Source organism: Typopeltis vanoorti, chromosome 5 (assembly GCF_054136105.1).
Source record: "Typopeltis vanoorti isolate ZY-2024b chromosome 5, IOZ_Tvanoo_1.0, whole genome shotgun sequence".
Lineage (NCBI taxonomy): Eukaryota > Metazoa > Arthropoda > Arachnida > Uropygi > Thelyphonidae > Typopeltis > Typopeltis vanoorti.
Genome location: NC_143553.1, coordinates 29,054,137 through 29,076,915, shown reverse-complemented (window position 1 = coordinate 29,076,915; position 22,779 = coordinate 29,054,137). Strand labels below are relative to the sequence as shown.

The 22,779-nt window shown below is 36.1% G+C and overlaps 1 protein-coding gene across 1 annotated transcript in view; it reads right to left on the bottom strand.

Annotated features, from left to right (window-relative positions):
• LOC150106277 (cGMP-specific 3',5'-cyclic phosphodiesterase-like) overlaps positions 1-22,779 on the bottom strand; it is a 474,780-nt gene that overhangs the window by 5,509 nt on the left and 446,492 nt on the right. The window contains exons 19-20 of the mRNA XM_090392969.1: positions 21,946-22,054; positions 6,743-6,824 (exon numbers count right to left, since the gene is read on the bottom strand). Of these exons, the coding sequence (XP_090249095.1) occupies positions 6,799-6,824; positions 21,946-22,054 (135 nt within the window). The 3' untranslated portion in view covers positions 6,743-6,798. The remainder of the gene's footprint in view (positions 1-6,742; positions 6,825-21,945; positions 22,055-22,779) is intronic.

Here is a 22,779-nt window from a genome sequence, read left to right as displayed (position 1 = left end):
AAAAGACTAAGACTATGGATGACGTAGATGGAGCCATTCTTGGTGAAGTGAAGAAAACATTGCCCATGTCATCAATGCAGGAATATGGAAGAGAAGAGTGATGCCGGTAAGTGTGCCTTGTCTTTAGGTGAGGTAAACTATAGTGCCATCCAGATGTGAGAGTGGTGGAAACCTGGGTGGCTAGAAGTTGTGCCCAATGGCCTTGGCAAGGGACCAGAAGGAATGACTACCATTTGGGCAGGAGGTAAGTTTGAAGGATTTGGCCCTTTCAAAATATGATTTGGACTTGGTGATGATTCTTTTACAACTGCTGCAGACTGGAGTATAGGCAGAGTAAGCAGCAGAGGTTTTTTCTTTTACGGTATTGCCACACTTGTTTGAGAACCAAAGATGCATTGTTTTATGTCACAATGCACTTTGCCCGGGGGGGGGGGTGTCCAATGACTTCTTTACAAGCAGTGTATATATTTCAACTATAACCTCTACAGTAGTTATTTGTCTACCAAAACTGTATAACAGTGAAATTTGCCTTTTGGCAAAAAAAGTACCACGAGACTCATGATACTACAATGCAGTATTATGAGTCATGGGTCTTGCATTACCTAAATCACTTGAGACACAGACGTGATGGATTATAACAACTCTTACCAGTGGACCTGAAAGCAGAGAAGCATGTTCTGGTGAACTGGATTCAAATGTGTGTACTTCAGTTGAGATTCCAAGCAGAACTGATCTTGTTGAAGATCTAAATTTTACCAAAACATAAGCTGAAATCTTAGGGTCTCGACTGCAAGACTGGTATTGAAAAGAGTACAAAGTTTACTTCATTTCAAAAGCACCACTGAAGTTTAGAATTATCATTATTATAATATATATACAGGTAGTCCCCAGGTTATGAACAACATATGTTCCTGAGAATGTCTTTAAGTCGGATATGTATGTAACTCGGATCCCTGATGAACAGTGCATATGCAGTAATAATAATCATAACAATACTATTGTTGGATTCTGAATATATAGTAATTTAAGTAATTAATATTTGCTTCAGAATCCAACATGATCTTCCATCACAAAGGCTAGACTTGTAAATATTATTTAATGTAAACAACTTATTTTACAATTTTATATTCATATAACTACTTTAATTTTGTCTAATATCTAATTATTTAATCATATATATGTATTAATAATGAAAAGACTGTATTTAAATATTATTAAGTTTATTTTATTTATTGCTATATTAATATAAGAACTTGTATTTGATAATTTAATTGCGCATTAATTGAAATGTAAATATTCTCTATTTATTCCTGTTTGTAGAAGTTTAACGTTATGTAATAGCTCAATTTTATTATGTTGTCATGGAGATGCATGTAAGTAAGCGAGCATGAGTTTGGAACACCACGTGAGGAGAAGGTTTATTGAAAAGAGTTTTAGAAAGAAATCACGAGAATAATTTAGGCGGGAAGAACGCTGAAAATATAGAGAGATTAGATAGATAGAGAGAGAGAAAGGAGAGGATTGGCATTAGGTTGGAATCGGAGCATTCGGGAATCACAGTGCGATAATAGCGACTCGGCAAGTCACTCAAGCAGCTAATAAAGTCTACTAGTCGAGAGGCGGTTAGCTTATAAATTGTAGAATAACAATTATAGCTACGGAAGACAGCTGAGTGACTACTAAATAGACTAGCGATATTTGAGTTGAGATTCAATTTCAGGGCCGACCTTTCAAGGACATACAGAACCTTGAAGCAAAGCATAGAGTTATTAGCAAATAGTAGAGGCTGTAAAGTTGAAGTTTACCGATAGCTGTGTTTAGAATTGTAGTGTCTAAAGAATTAATTGAATGCCGGAAGAGTGAACAACTGTGCATATAAAACCTCAAGTTAAGGAATTATTGTGTGTTGCCTTAATTCATAAGTGATCAGTAGTATTTCATGCAAGAACGTTTGTTTATGTGTATAGTGACCGACGATTAATTCAGTTATTGCTTAGAAGATTTATTTAATGAGTGCTGTATACTGCTTAAAGTGTTTACAGTTATAAAAAGTGTTTACGTATAAGTAGATGAAAAAAAAAAGATTATCGGTAAGATTATTCCAACCATTAATATTTCTATACAGAGAAGTGTGCGAGTTTCATCCTAGAATTTATCTATACTAACAGTAACTATTACGGAGGATTAACTGAAGTGTAAAATTAAAAGTGTTTGTTTGTGAAGAGGTGTTACTGCAATTTTATTGTATTTGGAACTTAAGGAACTGTGAGAAAACTGTAATAGAGATAGCAGAATTACCATTGTCCGAGTTTGTATGACTGTATTGCCAGGAAGGCTGAGGTGTTTCTAATAACTTAATTAGTGATTTCAAGTTAACTGTAAAATTTGTGATTTTAAAATTAAATGTTTGTTTTTGTTAATCAAAAGTTGTATTTTGCCTGAATCTCTTTTACTGCATCATTCATAAAATATTCGAACCAAAGCGGGTAAATTAAGTAAGATAAATATTCTCGGCCAGTATATATAATACAGTAGTATCTCACTAGTCTGAACCCTCCAGTAATCCGAACTGCGGTTTGAAAGGAAAAAAAAAGTTGTATTATTATTTTGTGTGCTATTATTTTTATTTAATAATTATTATTTTAACTATTATTATTTATTTTATTATTATTACAGTACAGTATATATAGAAGGATCCAACAAAATTTAGTTGGATCCTTCTTCTTCTCAATCTATACTTTGGATCTGACATGATTTCTATTACGATGTTCTTAACTAATTGATAAGTTGTAAGTTGATTTCTAACTCAAATATAAAGAAAATTTATATTTAAAGACTGCGCCACTTTATATCTGAATTAGTTCAAGAATTGAAGATAAACCAACTCTCAACTACCTTTCCTTTATATGATGTTATTATATATACTGGCCGAGTATATTTAACTTATTTATCACTCCCGCTTTGGTTCGAATATTTTATGAATGGTACAGTAAAAGAGATTCAGGCAAAACACAACTTTAGATTAACAAAAACAAACATTTAATTTTAGAATCACAAATTACACTTAAGTTCAAATCACTAAGTAAGATATAAACATTTTAGCTCTCACAAAATTCAATTAACTACTTGGTAAAGCTCAAAGTCACAAAGTTCCTCAGTAACTGATTGCACAAATATCTCACAGTTTCTTAAGTTCCAATTACAATAAAAATTGCAGTAATACCGCTTCACAAACAAACACTTTTAAATTTACACTTCAGCTAACTTCCTCAATAGTTACTATTAGTATAAGGAAATTCTAGGATGAAACTCTCACACTTCTCTGTATAGGAATATTAACGGTTGGAATAATCTTACCGATAATCTTTTTTCTTCATCTACTTATACGTAAACACTTTTTATAACTGTAAACACTTAAACAGTATACGGCACTCATTAAAATAATTCTTCTAAGAAATAACTGAATTAATCATTGGTCACAATACACATAAACAAACGTTCTTGCATGAAATACTACTGATCACTTATGAATTAAGGCAACACACAATAATTCCTTAACTTGAGGTTTTATATGCACAGTTGTTCAGTCTTCCGGCATTCAATTAATTCTTTAGACGCTACAATTCTAAACACAGCTATCGGTAAACCAACTTTACAGCCTCTACTATTCTCTAGTAACTCCGTGCTTTATTTCAAGATTCTGTGTGTCCTTGAAAGGTTGGCCCTGAAATTAAATCTCAACTCAAGTATTGCTAGTCTATTTAGTAGTCACTCAGCTGTCTTCTGTAGCTATAATTGTTATTCTACAACTTATTAGCTAACCGCCTCTCGACTAGTAGACTTTATTAGCTGCTTGAGTGACTTGCCGACTAGCTATTATCGCACTGTGATTCCCGAATGCTCCGATTCCAACCTAATGCCAATCCTCTCCTTTCTCTCTCTCTTAATTAATAATAATTTCCAGCGTTCTTCCTCTTTATATGTCCATTCTTCCCACTTAAATTATTCTCGTGATTTCTTTCTAAAACTCTTTTCAATAATTTTCAACATTCTCCTCACGTGGTGTTCCAACTCGCGCTCACTTACTTACATGCGTCTCCATGACAACAAAACAAAACATAATAAAATTGAGCTATTACATAACGTTAAACTTCTACAAACAGGAATAAATAGAGAATATTTACATTTCAATTAATGCGCAGTTAAATTATCAAATACAAGTTCTTATATTAATATAGCAATAAATAAAATAAACTTAATAACATTTAAATAGTCTTTTCATTATTAATACATATATCTTTGATTAAATAATTAGATATTAGACAAAATTAAAGTAGTTATATGAATATAAAATTGTAAAATAAGTTGTTTACATTAAATAATATTTACAAGTCTAGCCTTTGTGATGGAAGATCATGTTGGATTCTGAAGCAAATATTAATTACTCAAATTACTACATATTCAGAATCCAACACTATAATGGCTCATATGTGGCAATAATAATACCCCTGTACTATAATAATAAGTTACAGAAAATATTGTGCCCTTTCTTTTAATTCAAACAAACTCATACAAAAAGTTTAGATAGGAGAAATTTCAAAAAAGAATATTAAAGGTTGCATCAATGTCTTATTACTGGAGGGAGCATTTCTGATTCAAGAAGGTAGGCTAACATTAATCGGAAGATGATGGTGGTGGAGATGGTGCTAGAGAGGATGGATCTGGTGCTGCAGAATCGGGCTTTGATTCTGTTTCTGGAGGAGGGGGAGCTTACCACTGAAGTTGGTTTCTTGGAAAAGGTATCTAGTTGTTTGAACAGCCTTTTTCTTTTTCATCATAAATTGCCTTGTAGCAGCTGATGTTCTCACTAACTGCAGGGTAAACAACTGCTGAATGTTATGATCTTTCTCCATAAGGTCTTCAGTGGTTAATTCTTATGAATAGGACTCTAGTAAGTCAATGACATCATTTTCATTGATGTCCAATTGCAGTGCATTGCCACTATCCACCACAGCTTTTCTAGCTTCAGCAATGTCACAAAAATCATTCACAGAATTGAGGGCACAGTTTGTTCCACACCTCTTTAATTGCTGATTGCTTCATTCCTCCCTAGAATCAGCAATGTTTTTGATGGCATCATGGATGTTGTAATTCTTTCAGAACTCTCTCAAGGTCATCACATCATCTTCCGTAGCCCTGAATGCTTGTGGGAATGTACGGCGTAAATAATAAGCCTTAAATGCAGAAATTGGCTGTAGTAATGATGTACTAACACTATATTGTTAGGTGATAAAAATACGACCTTTACATTAGGGTGAAGATCATCTAAAGATATTGGATGTCAGAGCATTGTCCAGCAGAATTTTAAAGGGAATTTTCTTTTACAAACAATGTTTCACAGCAGGAATAAAACAGTTCAAGAACGAATCTTGAAACATGGAAAGTATGACCCAGGCCCTTAAATTTGACTTCCAAATAATGGGAAGAGCTGCTTTAATAATGCAGCAAAGTGCAGGTTTGTTTACATGCATGAAAGAAACTAGTTCCTGAATTATTAATTATCCTTATGGCGAGCCCGTAAGTCGGGTCGTCCGTAACCTGGGGACTGCCTGTGTGTGTGCGTGTGTTTTTCTGCGAGTGTTTTGCAGTGATGCTAAGGGATTAATAGAAAGAATGAGGTACAAAGAGCTACTCCAGTAGCTGATACTTCTTAAATATATTAACTATGATGAATATGGGTGGAATATTTGCAAGTGAAATATGAATGGGAATGTATTTTATTAACGCCAGAAGAGAAAAGTTATTTATGTCGTTCTCTTTTAAAGCTTGAAAAAGCAACATGCTAAGCTTTTAAAACTATTATTACCAATTTTTAGGTTCTGGCAAAAATGACTATAACAGACATTTATAGAATACATGCTGCAAGTAATGGGATGCAACATCTACTTTCTGTATTCACATTTGGATTTCTCTCTTCTTAACTTGGTTCATCAGTGATGATGAATAAACATGAGAATGATTTCATCAAGATGTTTCTTATACAGAATTCTAGTATGTGCACTAATTCTTAGAGATATCACTGTCAGCTATAGACAGAAAAACTTAAAGGAAATTTTTTTTAACTATAAGTAATTTTGTATATACTACAGGGTCATATCAAATGTAGCTAATACATCAACATGTAATTTTGATCTCATATGTGAATTCAGCATGTGAAAATTTATCAGACCTGCCTACTTCAAGGCAAAAAAAATTTTTTTTTTCATTTTTTTTTAAAGACGTCTAAGTATATTAATATTGAAATCAAAAATCCTGATTTTCATAAAGTGCTAATAAGAGCAAAATGTTCAGCATTGAATTTAAAGAGCATGCATAACTAACTCCTAAAATCAACTACATTTTTTTTTTTTCAAGATTACCATATAAAATTCAAAAATAATTTAGTTTAAATTTGTTTTCCAATCTAATGGAAGAATGTTTTCATAGAAATATACTAATTAACTGTTAAGACGTTGCACAATACTGCTTAATATTAATTCTTACAATAATCATAGTACATCACAAAATCTACTGCTGTTCTGTTTTCTTCTTATTATTATTATGTGACACCTCCAGGGAGTCCAAAGACTCATCGAGGGACATTGCGCCAACAGCATCTAACGATTGTACCCCTTCCAACTACTAACCACTCTCAAACTAGCTTAACGTTTTGTGAGCCATTAGTAGCAGAGGCTCTACCAACCTTTCTTTTAGTGCAATGTTGTAAGGCAGAGTAGATAAACATATTTTTTTGTTCATTCACAATCTTTTTTCTTCTGTTTCTCCTGAAATAACAAAATAAGCTGTATTGTTTCAAATCAAGGTACCATAAAATTAACCAATGCATAATAATACATCTGAACTTAATTTATAATATTAACATTTTGTTTTATTAAAATGTTGCCAATCTAATTGGCCAAGTGGATATCATCTCCATTTTTAACCTTATAGGTTATGGATTCAAATTCTAAAATAGCATTTTTTTTTTTAAATAAATCGAGTATGCAAGAATGTGATCAAGAAGGAATCTGTTAGCATGTTTCCTCAACAACCACGGTGGTGATTCCACAGAGAAAAAAATGTGTGTTGTGTGTGTGTGTGGGGGGGGGGGGAGATGGAAGACTGCTTCAAAAACATAGTAGATGGAGGAGTTTGAAAAGCTGATCCAGCAGTGGAGGAATGGTAGGCACCACTTTAATGGAACATTGCTCATGAAAACACCCATGAAAGAGGCATAAGGCAGAAACAGAACATTCATGAGAAACCAACTGAAGAGGAGGGTGGGGGGGGTCACCAAAATGATATTCCTTCTCTGGACAACATCAAGCATTCACCACCCCATATATCAAAACAGTACTTCAAAGTAGACCTGAGGATTTATGGTTGCACAATTTGAAGATACTAGCAATTACTGCTAGTATCTTCAAAAAACTGACCACACTTTCAAAGTCTACACTTTACGATCAATTTTTCTAAACTTTTAAAAAACAGCTATTTTTTTTAACATTCTTGTACATAATTCATACTGTAATATAATATAATAATGATTTGATATAATTTTAATATAATAATAATAAGCTATTCATGTTTGCAAATAATGTTTAGATTATTACTAGCCTAGTGGAGATCTGGTATTATTATGAATGCACCTCCAAGGATTCATTGAGGAGAGGGCCCATTTAACATATGAGGTCACGAGATCTAGTACAGTATCTCATTGCTGAGCATGGATAAGAAGAAAGAAGAAATTTATGTTTTTTGAACAGCTGAAGGTTGCAGTCTTTGTCTTCCCCAGAGTGAGAAGCTGTTTCAGAGAACAGAAGTGGATGGAATGAAAGAGGAGAAGGAGTTGGTGCATTAAGTTCAAAGGTGGATGGTAAACGGATATTGACCAATAGCTTCTCTTGTTTTTTTATAGTTCTTGACAAAAGTGGAGGAATTATAGTGGCCATTTGAGCAGAACACTAATCATAAAAGCATCTATAGAAGAGGCATATGCAGAAATTGAACATCTATAAGAGACAGGTGATCACTTATCTGATGTCCCTCTTCTGAATATATCTGAAGGGAAAGTGATGTGAATTATTCTTTCTTGCAGGAATTTATACAGGAATAGTGAGGAGATCAGAGTTTAAGGTTTGTTATAGAACATCTTGAGGCTTCTAATAATTTTGGTACTACACAATATGTCAAATGAGAGGGAAGAGGGGAGTGTACTCCACACCATTAACACAGTTACAGATATGATTGGAAGTCAGTGGGAGCAGGTCATTTATGTACAGGAGGAAGAGAGGGGGTGAAATTATGTAGCCCTGAGTACTGCACTGGTGGGAAATTCTCAGTAGAGGAAACCATCTATCATGACAGTAGTTTAGATCAAGCGTTCTTCAACCTTTTTACACCTGTGGACCGGGGAAAATAGGAAAATATTTCGCAGACCAACTGACGGCTAAGACAGAAACATAAATCAATATAGATAGTATTTTTTTTTATTAAATCCAATGTTATAAAATTACAATTTTTAGCTAGTGTGACATCTGCTGCTGCCTAGAGGTTAGAAAATTTGATATATGTGGCTCTAGCGTCGTTTCTGAGAGAGAGAGAGAAATTTTTGGCAGACTGCCAATAAATTTCCGCAGCCCACAGGCTGAAGAACAAGGGTTTAGATAACAGTTGGCTGATTTATAATTATTGAGGAGATTGATGCATAGACAGCATCAATTTAGCATCTGAAGTTATTGAAATAAAGGATATTAATTTTTTTTTTTTTAATATCAATTTTCTATCATTATAGCAAATCATTGAAACTTAAGTTTAGAAATTAACCATAAAGCGCATAGTAATACAACCTTCAGAATAAGTATTGCCTAGGTATTGCACTCAGTATTAATAGAGAATATAATAATGAAAAAAAAAAAAAAAAAAAACAGTTGAGATATGTCTCAGCTCAGTGGTCCCACAGAAGTGGAAGGAGGATTAAATAATTCCTTTGCATAAAGGAGGTTCTGAGGCTGCAGTAACGAATTATAGACTGATCAGCATCCCAAGAGTGGTGAGTAAAAGTAATAGAAAAGTTAGTCAAAGAGAGCCTTCAGGAATGGGTGGATAAGAATATTATACTCTATGATGGTCAGCATGGTTTTGTGAATGGTCACTCATGATAGTCAAGGGGACATGACCAAAACCAAGTTTCTATCATGTTACATCTTCTCTTCCTATCAACTAAACTTCAATGCTTCTAACCTATCCTCACAGGGAGTATTGCACAAATCTACCACTAGCTTAGTTACTCATCTCCGAATTCTAACCAAACCCTCCTGATCCCAAAACGAACCTAGGTCACCAAATCTATTCACAGTAGTCAAGATGTGACTGAATCAGAGCCTTATAAAGAGGGACAATAACTTCCTAACTATACACTAACTAATAACCAATATCGTTATTAGTTAGTGTATTTTTCAACATTAACAAATCCTTTAAGAAGGATTATTTTGCAATATGCCCTCTGAACTTCAACTCCTTATCCACCATTATCCCCAAGTCCCTAACCTCATCCATCTCCTGTAATCCAGTACATTCAGGATGTAACTTTTTTCAACCAAAAGTGCATGCCCTTACATTTTGCAACATAAAATTGACAATCATTATCCTTTGCCCAGAATGGCAATTTATTTATATTATCCTCCAGAATAATTTAAATATCTCACCTTTATCAATTATTGCCCACTCCAGTTTTGCATCATCATCAAACAATTGAATATCCTCCCCCATAAATCTTTCCCAATATCATTAACATACAAATTAAAGAGTTGTAGTCTTAGTACAATACCCTGAGGCACTCCACTAGTTAATCACATTCTCCTAGATTCAATTCCATCATATACACTACTTGCTGGTGTTTGTCAGCTACCCCCCCCCCCCCCCATTGATACTACCAGCTTCATATCCATTCACATTTTCTCCAACTTTTGTAATAGTTTTTCATGTGGTATTCTTTTCTAACTTCTTAAATTTCTTCTAACCACTAGATGGTTAGATGGTGAAGAGAAAGTTTTCTGTTTGTCGAGATCACCGTGAAAAGATAAGTTGAAATTGTGTATGCTATTAGCAATAGCTAGCTTTTTAAATATTGTTGTATGACAGTTCTGATCGGAAGACTGTTTGATGTAGTTATAATTCTGCATTTATTATATTTTTTGTCTTTCTTGTGTGCAGCTTTGAGTTTGAGTGAAATGGTGATGAAATGTAAGATGGCACGAAAGATGAATGCAAGTGGCATGGATTTTTCAATAATGGTGAGATGTATGTTTGGGAAGAGATTGAAGATATTTATGTGGAGAGGAAAAATAAGAGAGATCAGAGAGTTTGGGTGCGTAAGAAGTGCAGCATGTTTATGGATTATGGGATATCATTGAATGTAAGTGGCAAAAGATCACGGATGTAACTATGAAAGTAAGCTGAGTTGACGGTACGGCTGAATGCTTGAGCGGTAATGGTATCAAGCATGCATGGATGACGATGATGGCATGTTAGCGGAGGCAAGCGGTATGAGAGTTGGTGGTGAGTTATGATGGTGAGTGGTAAAACAGCAGACATGCAAGGTAGTGAAAATGCAATTTGCATAAATGGCACTGAAAAAGTAATTAATTCAAGATTCTGATAGCAGAGTTGGCAAGAGATTAAATGTATGAGGAATGAACTGAGGAGAATTTGCATGGGAATGCAAGGAAGAATGGGACGAAAGATTTGGAATAAAATGATTTGCAAGGGGCAATGTATTGAGATTCAATGATAAGTGTGGTGAATGAAAAGGTGCAAAAGGTCTGTTTTCCTGGAGGTAGAATGAGCAGCATCATTGAAGCATTGGAAAAGAGGAATGCACAAACAAAGGAAGTGGTAGTTGGCATGAATGATCTGACTGGTAACATGAAGAATGTAAGGAGAGATGTCATGAGGATGTTAATGAGAGTGAAAGATAACAGTGGGATAGGTAGTGTAATCAGCGTGTTGCCCAGGTATGATAACGATGAGTTGAGAAGGTGAGCGAATATTATGAATGGTATGCTAGCAGAGTTTTATTATTATTACGGGCAACTCCAGGGAGTCATTAGACTCATCGAGGGAGGCCCCAAATCATATTCATCACAACTATTCGACATTCATACAGTATCTATCATACCTCGCCTTAAACTCATTCACTGTCACAGCATCCACCACAGACTCAGGGAGCGCATTCCACTCATTCACTACTCTAAAAGTAAAGAACCCAGCTCTAACACCTTTACTAACCACACTTTTGCCCAATTTCCATGGATGTCCCCTAGTCCTCCAAGTTATGTGAGAAACAAGAAAAAAAGTTATGTGAAGAGAAAGGAATTCATTTTATGAATGTGTGGAATGAGTTTGAGGAATGGATAGAGCTCTATAAAGAGATGGTCTACACATAAATGTATTTGGATTCAATAGGAGACATTGTTGCTGTCAGAGAGAATGATTGAAGTGAATGCAAGATCTGAGGGAGCAAGAGGTGTTGTGGAAGAGCAGGGGAGTAAGGTAGGCAAGTTTGTGAGTGGGGAGAATAAGACAGAAGAAACACAGAGTGGACATTGAAACAGGGTAGTCAGAGTGCACACTAGGTGAAAGTGTAGATGATGGTTTCAGTAATGGATGCGGGAGTGATATTTAAGTCGGGGGAGGTGTGTAGCATCAGTGATGATAGACAGGAATGGATAGGGGATAGTGTAGAGAAGTCATGTCCAAAACGTGTGGTTAGTGGGATTTGTTATAGAAACAGAAACCAACTGATCAGTTGGGTGATGGCCAGCCATATCAGGACGTTTGCGAAAAATAGCTATATGTGGAACTATAAAGCAGGTGATTATGGCAAACTCAGGAGGCAGCTTGAGTTTGCCAGCTAGCGATATCATGAAATGAGGAATTGCACTGGAAGGAAATCAATGCTGCTTGGTCTGTATGCAGGAATTATCTGGAAGAGGCAATGACTGAGTCTATTCCAGAGGTCAGGAGATTAAACAAGACAGGTGCAAAATGGATGACTGAAGAGGTGAAGCATGCAATCTGAAAGCAAAGGGCATTATGGAGGTGGCACAAGATGAGTGGAAATAATCAGTTACATAAGGAGTACAAAGAGAAAACAAGGAAGGTGACTCACCTTGTAAGGGTAGCAAAAGTGCAGTATGAACAGCAGTTAGCAAATGATGCTCTAATAATAAATCCTAGGAAGTTTTTTCAATATGTGGCCAGTAGAAAGAAGAATGATTATGGAAGGTTGATATTGGCCAGTGATAACGAGAGAACGATAAACACTGAGGAGGATATTGTAGATGTGTTAAATGATCAGTTCGTTAAAGCATTCACACATTCACAATTACCTTGTGTTTGTAACATAATGCAGAACTTGAGAGCAGGTATAAAAGGAAATGAGTAAACTTGATGTTAACAAGGCCATGGGACTTGATGGTATATCATCACGTGTCTTGATGGAATGTTCCCGGGAGTTATCAACAACTTTAATGTACATTTTTAATATGAGTCTTAGATTAGCCTGGTTCCCAAGGGAATGGAAAGATGGCAAAATTGTTCTGTTTCATAAAGGAGGTGATAAGACTTAGGTTTCAAATTATAGGCCAATCGGCATGTTTGGAGTTGTGGTCTAGGTGTTGGAGAAGCTAGTGATGACAAGGATTGAGAACTGGGTGGATAGCAGTAAAATTCTCTTTAATGGACAGCATGGGTTTGTTAAAGGATGATCGTGTTTTAGCAATCTGTTTACTTATTATAACAAGGTGACAAATATATTAGATAAGGAAGATACATATACAGTAGTATATTTAGATTCTGAAAATGCTTTCGATAGATTGCCACATGACAGACTAGTAGTTAAATTGGAACGGATGGGGTTGGAGAGTAGAGTCCATTGGATTGGAGATTGGAAGTCTGATAGGTATCAACAAGTTGTGTATGGGGGAGTGATATCCCAGAAGAGGAAAGTAATAGTGGCTTGCCTCAGGGATCTGTTTTGAGGGCACTGTTCTTTAATTTGCATGTAGATGACATTGGGGAGAGTTATAAGAAGTAGAGTAGATATTGTACTTTCCAAGAGGACCTAAACAGACTGACTGAATGGGAATGTCAGTTTAATGTTGCAATGTGTAAATTTTTAAAATATGGTAAACAAAGATGGGATACAAGGTATAGGATTCGTGGGGATATTTTGGAGGAGATGAAGGAGTTGGGAATTGTGGTGGATAGATAGGTGGATGTCATTTTCATCATTTTCTAAAAATGAAACAGATTATGCAAATGATGTAGAGAACACTATGTAGAAGTAAGGATGTTTTGATTCCATTGTACAAGACTTTGATCAGACCGCATATGGATTACTCTGCACAGATTTGGTCCCCAGGATGATTACAGAGATATAGGAGAGGGTCCAAAGATGATTGACTAAGTTAGTTTTTGGTTTGTAGAATATGCAGACAGATTGAGAGAATGCAAATTACAGAGCCTAATGGATAGAAGGAAGAGGGGAGACATGATTGACATGTATAAGTTGGTAAGGAGTAATTACCAGATTAGAGTGGATGAGATTTTTCATAGATGTGGAGACGGGGAGAATGAGAGGCCATCCCTGGAAGCTGTATAAGGTAGGTGGGAGTAATGGGATGATTAGTAGATTTTTTGCAGGGAGAGTGAATGCATTTCAGTTGAACTGTGCATGTGAGAGTGGAACCTCCAATGATGAGTCTCTTCATTCCATGGAGATCTCTTGATAATAATATCAATCTCCAAACCATCAATGCTACCAAATGCACTCTTGCCCTTTTTCTCATAGAAGGGTTCTCAGTCACCTTCCCACATTCTCAGTAACACACAAATCACCAGACAGGTTGAGATCTTGCTCCTTGGATTTACATTTACTCCCACCTTCTCCTGGAATAAACATATATCAATAGACTATTATTTTTTATGGCTATATAGCCTACTTTCATTTAGGAGTGGCCTTTTTTTTTTTTACGTCATTGGCTTTTTACTGAAATCTTAGGCCATTACATGATGTGTTATAAAGCTTAAGGGTCAAAGCTGTATAACTGAGAGGAGACCTCCACATAGCCTTTAAAGGAATGCAGAGAACAGACCAGAGCTTCTGACCTAATGTCCAATCCTCACCTTCTCGTGGTGCACCCTGTTGGGTATCTACTTTGATACTGAACGAACGAGGATGGGCTGGCAATTTGGGATTTAGCCGACCAAATTGTATTCTTGGTTAGACCAAAATAAAAAATGATGGTACAACATGACAAAATTTCATGCCGGCTGGGGCGTCGCCCGGTTAAACAAGGCCCCCGTTGTTTTCGCCAGGGAACCAGGGTGAACAGCGAAAAGTCAGCTACTGGAACAAATCTGAAAATAAACCCCAACTCAACATCACCAGAGTTAAAGATCGGTACTATCAACGTAAGAAGCCTGAATGGCAAAGAAATGGAGCTAGCTGAGGAATTAGATAAGTACCAGATCGACATAATAGGGGTGACTGAAACAAAAAAGACCAAAATTGGTGAGATCTTTCTGAGCAATAAATACAAAATGTTATATTCTGGCAATGACAATCAAGGAAAAGAAGGGTAGCCATAGTATTCAACACAAAATACGAGGCTAATCTTCTTGAATGGCAGCCAGTCTCAAGTAGAGTAATGTGGGCAAATATGAGAATGGGGAACTGGACAATGAGACTTATTTGTGCCTATGGTCCCACAGAAGGTTCTACTAAGTTAGAAGTGGAGGAATTTTTTGAGGCTTTAGAAAAAGCAACTGACACAATGAAAAATGAAAAGTTGGTCCTTGTTGGGGATCTAAATAGCAGAGTAGGAAATGATTGTCAGACATATTGGGAAAATTTGGAGAAAAGAGCAAAGCTAATAATAATGGCATATATCTGTTGGGTTTCTGCTCAGGACATGGACTGGTTATTACTAACACCATGTTCCAACATAAAAATGTGCACAAATTCACATGGAGAGAAGAGGCTAGGAATAAGAAAAGTCTCATTGACTATGTTATTGTTGATAGTGATGTTTTCTCCATGGTGCAGGACACCAGCGTGTACAGAGGATTTGAAATTGGAAGTGATCACTATTTAGTCTTGAGCAGGATAAAATTGAATTTCATATTGAAAAGAATAAATTGTAAGAAAGTTTTAAAGCGAATAAAAGTTGAGCAGCTCTCAGATGTGAACTGTAGACTAAAATACAGAAAGATTATTGAAAAGAAAATGAAAGAGTTTGAGAACAGGAATCAAACCTCGGAATTCAGTGGCAAACTCTGAAGAAAACATTGATTGATATTGCCAGAGAGGCAATGTGGTGAAGTTGTCTGCAAGGATAGAAAAATTAGAACTCCATGGTGGACACAGGAAGTTAAATTGGCAGTGAAGGAAAAGAAGAAAGCATATCAAAAGTTCCTGTCAAATAAGTCAGCATGTGCTCTTAGAGAATACAGAGAAAAAATGCAAGAATGCTAAACACTGTGTAAAACTAGCTAAACAAAAGTCATGGGAGGACTTTGGCAAGAATATAGAAAATAAATATCAAGAAAGTGGCAAAATATTCTGGAGGTTGTTGAAGAAGCTTAGAAATGGAGAAAAGAGTGCTGTAAAAGGAGTTATAGATGATAAAGGTGACATGAAAACAGGAGATATCCTTGAAGTATGAAGTAATTACTTTGAAAAACTGCTAAATGAAACAAGCAGTGATGACAGCACAGTGGTAAAAAACACTGACCAGGCATGCAGTCGGGAATACATATCCATACTTGAAGTAGAAAAAGCCATCAAAAGCTTGAAATGTGGAAAGGCAGCAGGAGTAGATGATATTCGACCAGAAATGCTGAAGTATAGTGGTATAAAAGTCTTACAGTGGCTGCACTGCATAGTTCAGAAAGCCTGGACAGAGGGACGAATTCCCGATGATTGGAGTAGAGCTCTCATAGTACCCATATATAAAAAGGGAAATAAAACGGAATGTGAGAATTACAGAGGTATTTCCCTACTGAGTGTTCCTGGCAAGATCTATGCAAGTATACTTGAGAAACAGTTGAGAAGAATTGTGGAAGAAAAGCTGGGTGAAGAACAAGCTGGATTCAGGCCAAATAGAGGCTGTCAGGATCAGATCTTCACTTTACGACAAATAGTCGAGAAAGCATGGGAATATAACAAAGATCTGTATTTAAGTTTTGTCGATTTGGAAAAGGCATACGACAAGGTGCCAAGAGAGAAGCTATTTAATACGCTGCAGTTATATATAGTGTCAATGGGGCATCATATCAAGCAATACTTAGTCTTTATTTGAGTTGTAAGTCAGCAGTTAGAATTGAAGGAAGTACAGGAAAATGGTTTAATGTTAAATCTGGTGTGAGATAAGGATGTACATTATCCCCTCTGTTATTCATTAACAATATGGATCACATTATGAAGGAAAGTGGTATTAAACATGATATCAGAGTTGGAGATGTTAATGTCAGCTCTTTACTTTATGCGGATGATGTTATACTTCTAAATAAATCCGCTACAAGTCTGCAAGATTCTCTGACTAAATTGAATAGCTGTTGTAATAGATATGGTATGAAGGTCAGCAATAAAAAGACAAAGACAATGAAAATAGGCAGAATCATTGAAAATGTCAACTGTGTTGTGAATGGACAACTTGTGGAACAAGTAAAACATTTCAGCTACTTAGGCACGATTTTTACTGAAGATGATAAATTAAATATAGAAATAGACAACAGAATCAGCAAAGCTGGTATGGTGGGAAGTCAATTGAATAAATTCATATGGAATAAGAAAGAAATTAGTCGGAACACTAAATTAGCTGTATACAAGGCAGTGTTCAAACCAGTTTTAACTTATGGATCCGAGAGCTGGGTCAGAAGTAAAACACTTGACCAAAGACTAGAGACCGTAGATATGAGAGTCCTGAGAAAGATTATAGGCGTGAACAGATGGCATCAATGGCAATATCATATTAAAAACGAGGATATTAGGAAAGAACTTGACATTGTCAGCATCCAGGAATGCGTTAGCAGAGCTAATCTCAGGTGGTATGGTCACTTAAATAGAATGGAGAGGAAAGATTAGCAAAACAAGTGTTCTCTGCCAGGTTGGCAGGAAAACGACCCAGAGGAAGACCAAGATGAGGGTGGGATTGATACGGTACAAAGTGCCTTAGACGATAGAAATATAAGATCTGATAATCTTGGAGTCTTGACAAGTAACAGACTGATTTGGAGGAAAATTGTAGATAGGAAGTTAGTAATGATGTAATTTTTTCATGTAATACTATCATATCCTGTACACCCCTTGAGGGTACATGGCAGGAATTTGATGATGATGATGATGAAGAATAATATAGGTGGAAATTTGGACATAACCTTTTTGGATGTTGTTGGCTGTGTCCTTATCCCTGCGATATGCATTCATCTGCTATTAAGCTGTTAAAAAGGAGGGGGTTTGGAAAAGTGGGGGTAAAGCAATGTGGGGAAATTATTTGTAAAAATCCCGGTTTTTTATATGTATAAAATTATTATTATTAAGGGTAGGTAGAGAGTGTTTTGGGGTTGTGAGAGAAGGATCTGAAAATAGAAACTATTTTTTGGGAAAGAGAAAGGACTGATGGGAAAAAGTCAGGGGTGGGAGTAACTGGGTGTGAGCTATTTTGACTGTGCATCATCTTCGGAACTCATAGAGGGAAGTGGAGGCATGTCACATTGGCTTGGTGTTTCTGTCTGGTGTGCTTATGTTATCTCCTGTTGGAGTCGTGACCTAATTTTTATTTTAATAGAGTTTCCAACTCTCGGAGATTATGTAGGGTCGGTGGATGTTTACTGAGTTTTCATCACATTTTACAGCTAACGTTTCCAATATTCTAAGCATTGTTTCGTTATCTTGTATGTCTAATATTATGGCCTTGTCGATTTGCAGGTTTCTGTTCAAGGGCATGGGCTGCTATTTCTGTTTTCTCTGTCCTTTGTATTTTGTTTTTCTTTTTGTTGTTACGTTTTTTATTGTTTAAATGTTCTGGAATAGGGATGTTACAGTCACGGAAGTGGTCTTGTAGTCTTGCCCATAAGGACCTGATAGTAGAACCTGTGTAGGTGACATCACAGTCTTTTTGGCAAGGAAATTTGTAAACTACATTGTGGTGTTCTAATATTTCTTTGTGTGTGTGTGTGTGTGTGTGTGTGTGTGTGATATTTTGTAGGTTTTAGTAGTGTTGCCAATTTTTGGTTTGTGGTGATTGCCAACTTATAGCCAGTGTGTTTGGAAATGTATTTGTAGGCTTTGTATGTGTTCTGGATGTATGGCAGTTTGATAATTTTTTGTGTTGAGACGTTTGTTTTGGATGTCGGATTGTTTTGCCTGGTTTTTGCTGTTTTGTTGGCATAATTTATTAGTTGTGTTGGGTAATTCCGATTTCAAAAAAATGTGCGTTAACTTCTTTATTTCTGTGTTGAGATAATTACGGTTAGTTGAAAACTTATAAGCATTTATGAATTGTGTTAGGATGACTGATTTTTTTTAATCGAATAAGGATGGTATAAGTTATGGAGGTAATTTCCGATATGTGTAGGTTTGTGGAATATTTTCGTGGCTATTTTGTTGTTTGTTCTGACTAATGTCAGGTTTAGGAAATTGATGAATTTGTCCTCTTCCGTTTCTATGGTGAATTTTAGTCTGTTGCTGTAATCATTAAGGGGACACTTGTAAGGTGGTTATATGTGTTGGTTCTCCAATGCATTAGAATATCATCCATGTTCCGGTCATAAAAGGTGATGCCGGAGGGGGGGGGGGTTGAGTAGGAGTTATTCTACGTGAGCTAGTACCCAAAAAATAGTTTCTGTTTTCAGATCTTTCTCTCACTGCCCCCAAAATGCTCTCTACTCACCCTTAATAATAATAATTTTATACATATAAAAACCCGTTTTTTCAAATAATTCTCCCACAATGCTTTATCCCCCTTTTAACAGCTTAACAGCAGATGAATGCATATCGCCGGGATAAGGAGACAGCCAACATCCAAAAAAGGTATGTCCGAATTTCCTCCCATATTATTCTTCATATATTAGTTTTATAACACATCATGTAATGCCCTAAGATTTGAGCAAAAAGCCAATGACATTGTAAAAAAAGGGGCATTCCCAAACAAAAGTAGGCTATATAGCCATAAAAAATAATAGTTATTTTAGAGGAGTAACATGGGAATTTCCCAGAAATAATACCTATATATCAATAGTTTCCTCAGTCCAAATCGCTTTCCTCTGGACAGCATAAAGAATTTTTGATGCTGTGCAGAGAAGAGTGATAATGGCTGAAAGAAGACCCTTCCTCATTTACTCACTTCAAGAACTATATCTCATAGATACACTGTTTCAGCTCTGTGTATTTTCAGGTATTTCTATGGTTATTATTTTAGTGAACTGACAACTATCATTCTATCACTTTCTGTTCGGCCTGTTAACAGCAACAGCAGCTGCCCAGTATCCCTTCCATTCTAACTACAAATACATTGAACCATCATTTATTTCATCTACCTCTTGTTCTCTTGAACAGCCTTACTTATGAATTTCTTCTCAACAACTACAACCTCCAACCATTCAAGAAGAATGTAAATAGTTTTTTCTTATCTCAAACTCTCACCACAACATGGCACTGATGTGCCATGTTGTGGAGCAGGTGAAATGCACTCTCTACCAATAATTGTCCAGACACCCCTGTTATTTGTAGTTAGGAAACATTCCAGCTTTGTTAATAACATAAAAACTGGTGTACAGATAGTAGGAAGCGGTATTTCTTTGTAGCAGTTGAATACAGGTGGTATGGCAACATGGCGTGCACTCAGTGACTTCAAGAGAGATGTCATCATGGGCTGTCACATTGGTGGCACGTCCATGCGTGCCATTTCCACTCAACTGGAGCATCCAAAATCAACGGTTGGCAATGTGATCAACAAATAGAGACGTTCTGGCATCACTAGTGCAGGAAAACACCCAGGGCAGCTGCCAATAATGACGAACAGGGACAGGAGGGTGTTAAAAATGGTGACTTGCAAAAACCGGCTACAATTGGCACAGACCATTCGTGCTGAGTTCCAGAGTACCAGTGATACTAATACTGTACAAAAAGAACTCCATTTACTGGGTTTCCATGGAAGAGGTTCATCGCAGAACATCACAACAACAAACAAGGCAGCTCGTCTGGCCTGGTGCAAAGCGTGTATGAGCTGGACAATTGACTAGTGGAAAATGGTACTCTGGAGTGATGAATCAAAGTTCACCTGTTTCCAGTCTGATGGCAGGGTGTGAGTGTGGAGACAGCCTGGTGAATGCTTGTTACTACACTGTTGTACCCACAGTAAAGTTTGGTGTGGGGTGTATTCAGCTGGTTTGGAGTGAAACCACTTGTCGTTGTCCATGGTTCTATGAAGGCAGCTCAGTACCTTGATATTCTGGATAATCAGGTACTACCTACACTGTGGAGTTTTTATGGAATGGACCTATGAACTATCAAGATGACATGCCACAAAGCTGCAGCTGTTTTGGAATGGTATGATGAGATGGGTATCAAACAACTGCCCTGGCTTGCGCAGAAATCTGACATCAACCCCCATCGAACACTTGTGGGACGAATTGGAGCGGCAACTGAGGTCCACAGCAGCACGTCCTCGATCTGTCGCTGAATTCAGTGCTGCTTTGATGGAGGAATGGCGACAAATTCCACCTGATCTCTGCTGCACATTGGTGGAAAGCTTCCCTCAAAAGGTGCAGGAAGTGATCAAAGCCAAAGGTGGATATGCCTGATATTAGTGTTTGCCTGCTAGTATCAATTGTAAATTTCAAAAGTATCTGGATAATTATTGGTAGCAGTGTGTGTATACACTGTGTGTGTGTGTATAACAATGAACAATATATAAAAAATGACAGATAGAGGTGAAGCTTATAACATGGATAAGAAGGTGGCTGATGGTAATGACAGTGAAAAGTATAATGCATGTGATATGTGCAATAGGACATTGTATTTGAGGCTGCTGCTGTTTAATTTGTACATGTATATCGGGGATGATTTGATGGGGAATATCCAGTTGCTTGCTGGTGATGATGCTGAATTTTAGAGGGGGAAATAGTTAATAAAAGTTATACAATGATCCTGCATGATGATTTAAATAAATTGACAGCAGTACTAGTCTTTTTTTTTTCCGAGGAGGAATGGTATTCAACAATATGGCATACTAGCTCTTTGTTACCATCAACATGTGACACAGTAATTTTTTACACCTTTATCTAGTAGGCAAATAAGCTGCTATTTAATGAAATTTACATTTCCACTGTCTATTGTTGAGATATCTACTATATAAAACTTATATTTCTATATTTGCTACATAAGTTTTATGTAGCAAAAACATTATCTTGCTATATAAGTAAAAATATCAGTAAATAATTTTTTTAGTTTTCTTTTTATATTCTTTTAATTCACCTATTGTTTTACAAAAAAAAAAGCACTGGGGTGGAAAAAAGATAATAGTTAATCTTTGTGCACATACAATGGATTATTTAAGCTCTCTGCAATCTTGCATCAGTTACTGTAAGTATAATTTAGCCAAAGTCACTATCATTACAACAAAATCTGACTAAAAACTACTTGCAGCAAACCAATTACATTTAGAAGTATTTTCCAAAGAAAGTATTCATTAAAATATGTGCAATAAATTACAAAATACACAGTAGTTCTAATTAGGTTGATCTTTTAACAGAAGCTGAAAGTGGTAGGTGCCATAAATATTTATTATAGCAAATTGTAAAGAAAGTTTATAATGCAAAAATCAAAAATTAACATACTTAAACCATCTTCTTCTTCTGAATGGGAATATAATTCCTTCCAATACTGCCGATTTCTCATGCACCCATCATAAAGTGGCTGTAGAGAGGGCCAGTGTTCACTAAGTATCTGAATGGAAGGAAAATAGCACAGCTATGCATATTTTTATTGATTTGTTATAAATATTGAATTGATCAAAATATATTTTATTAAAACATTTAATCAATAATTCAACAAATTTAAGCTGATATACTGATTTAAATTTTTAAATTGCTGCATTTGTCATCAATTATATTTGTTCTAAATCACATGGGTAGGATGCTTGGAGAGAGGGGTACTGAGAGAAGGAATGGAATCAATGTATGAAAAAAAAGTTGAGGAGCATGAAGGGAGATTTTAGGAGACTTGAAAGGACTGACTGATATAAGACGACTATGCAAATGAAAGAGAGAGAATAGGAGAAACAAGAGGAGAGGAACAAAGGATGATGAGATAAGAGAAGGGAGGTAAGTGAGGGATTGATGCAGGTGAACGAGGAATGAGTGGATCTGTAAAAGGCATGTCTGAAGATGCCTTTTACACATATTCTGTTCACCATGAATCATTAAATGTTTGAAGAGTACTTTCCTGAAGGAAAACTAGAAAGCATTACTATGGCAAAATTAAGTGAAGTCATAACAATAGTAAGTATGAATGACTTGAGAGGCAGTGTGAATTGATTGTCTGAGGTCTGAGGTGAATTAACGTTAACGACTGTACAGCAGAAAGCTGTGAGAGTGAGGAGATAATAAATGTACTGCCCAGGTATGTTAATAAATAGTTGAGGAGAAAAGGAGCAGCAATAATATAAGGCA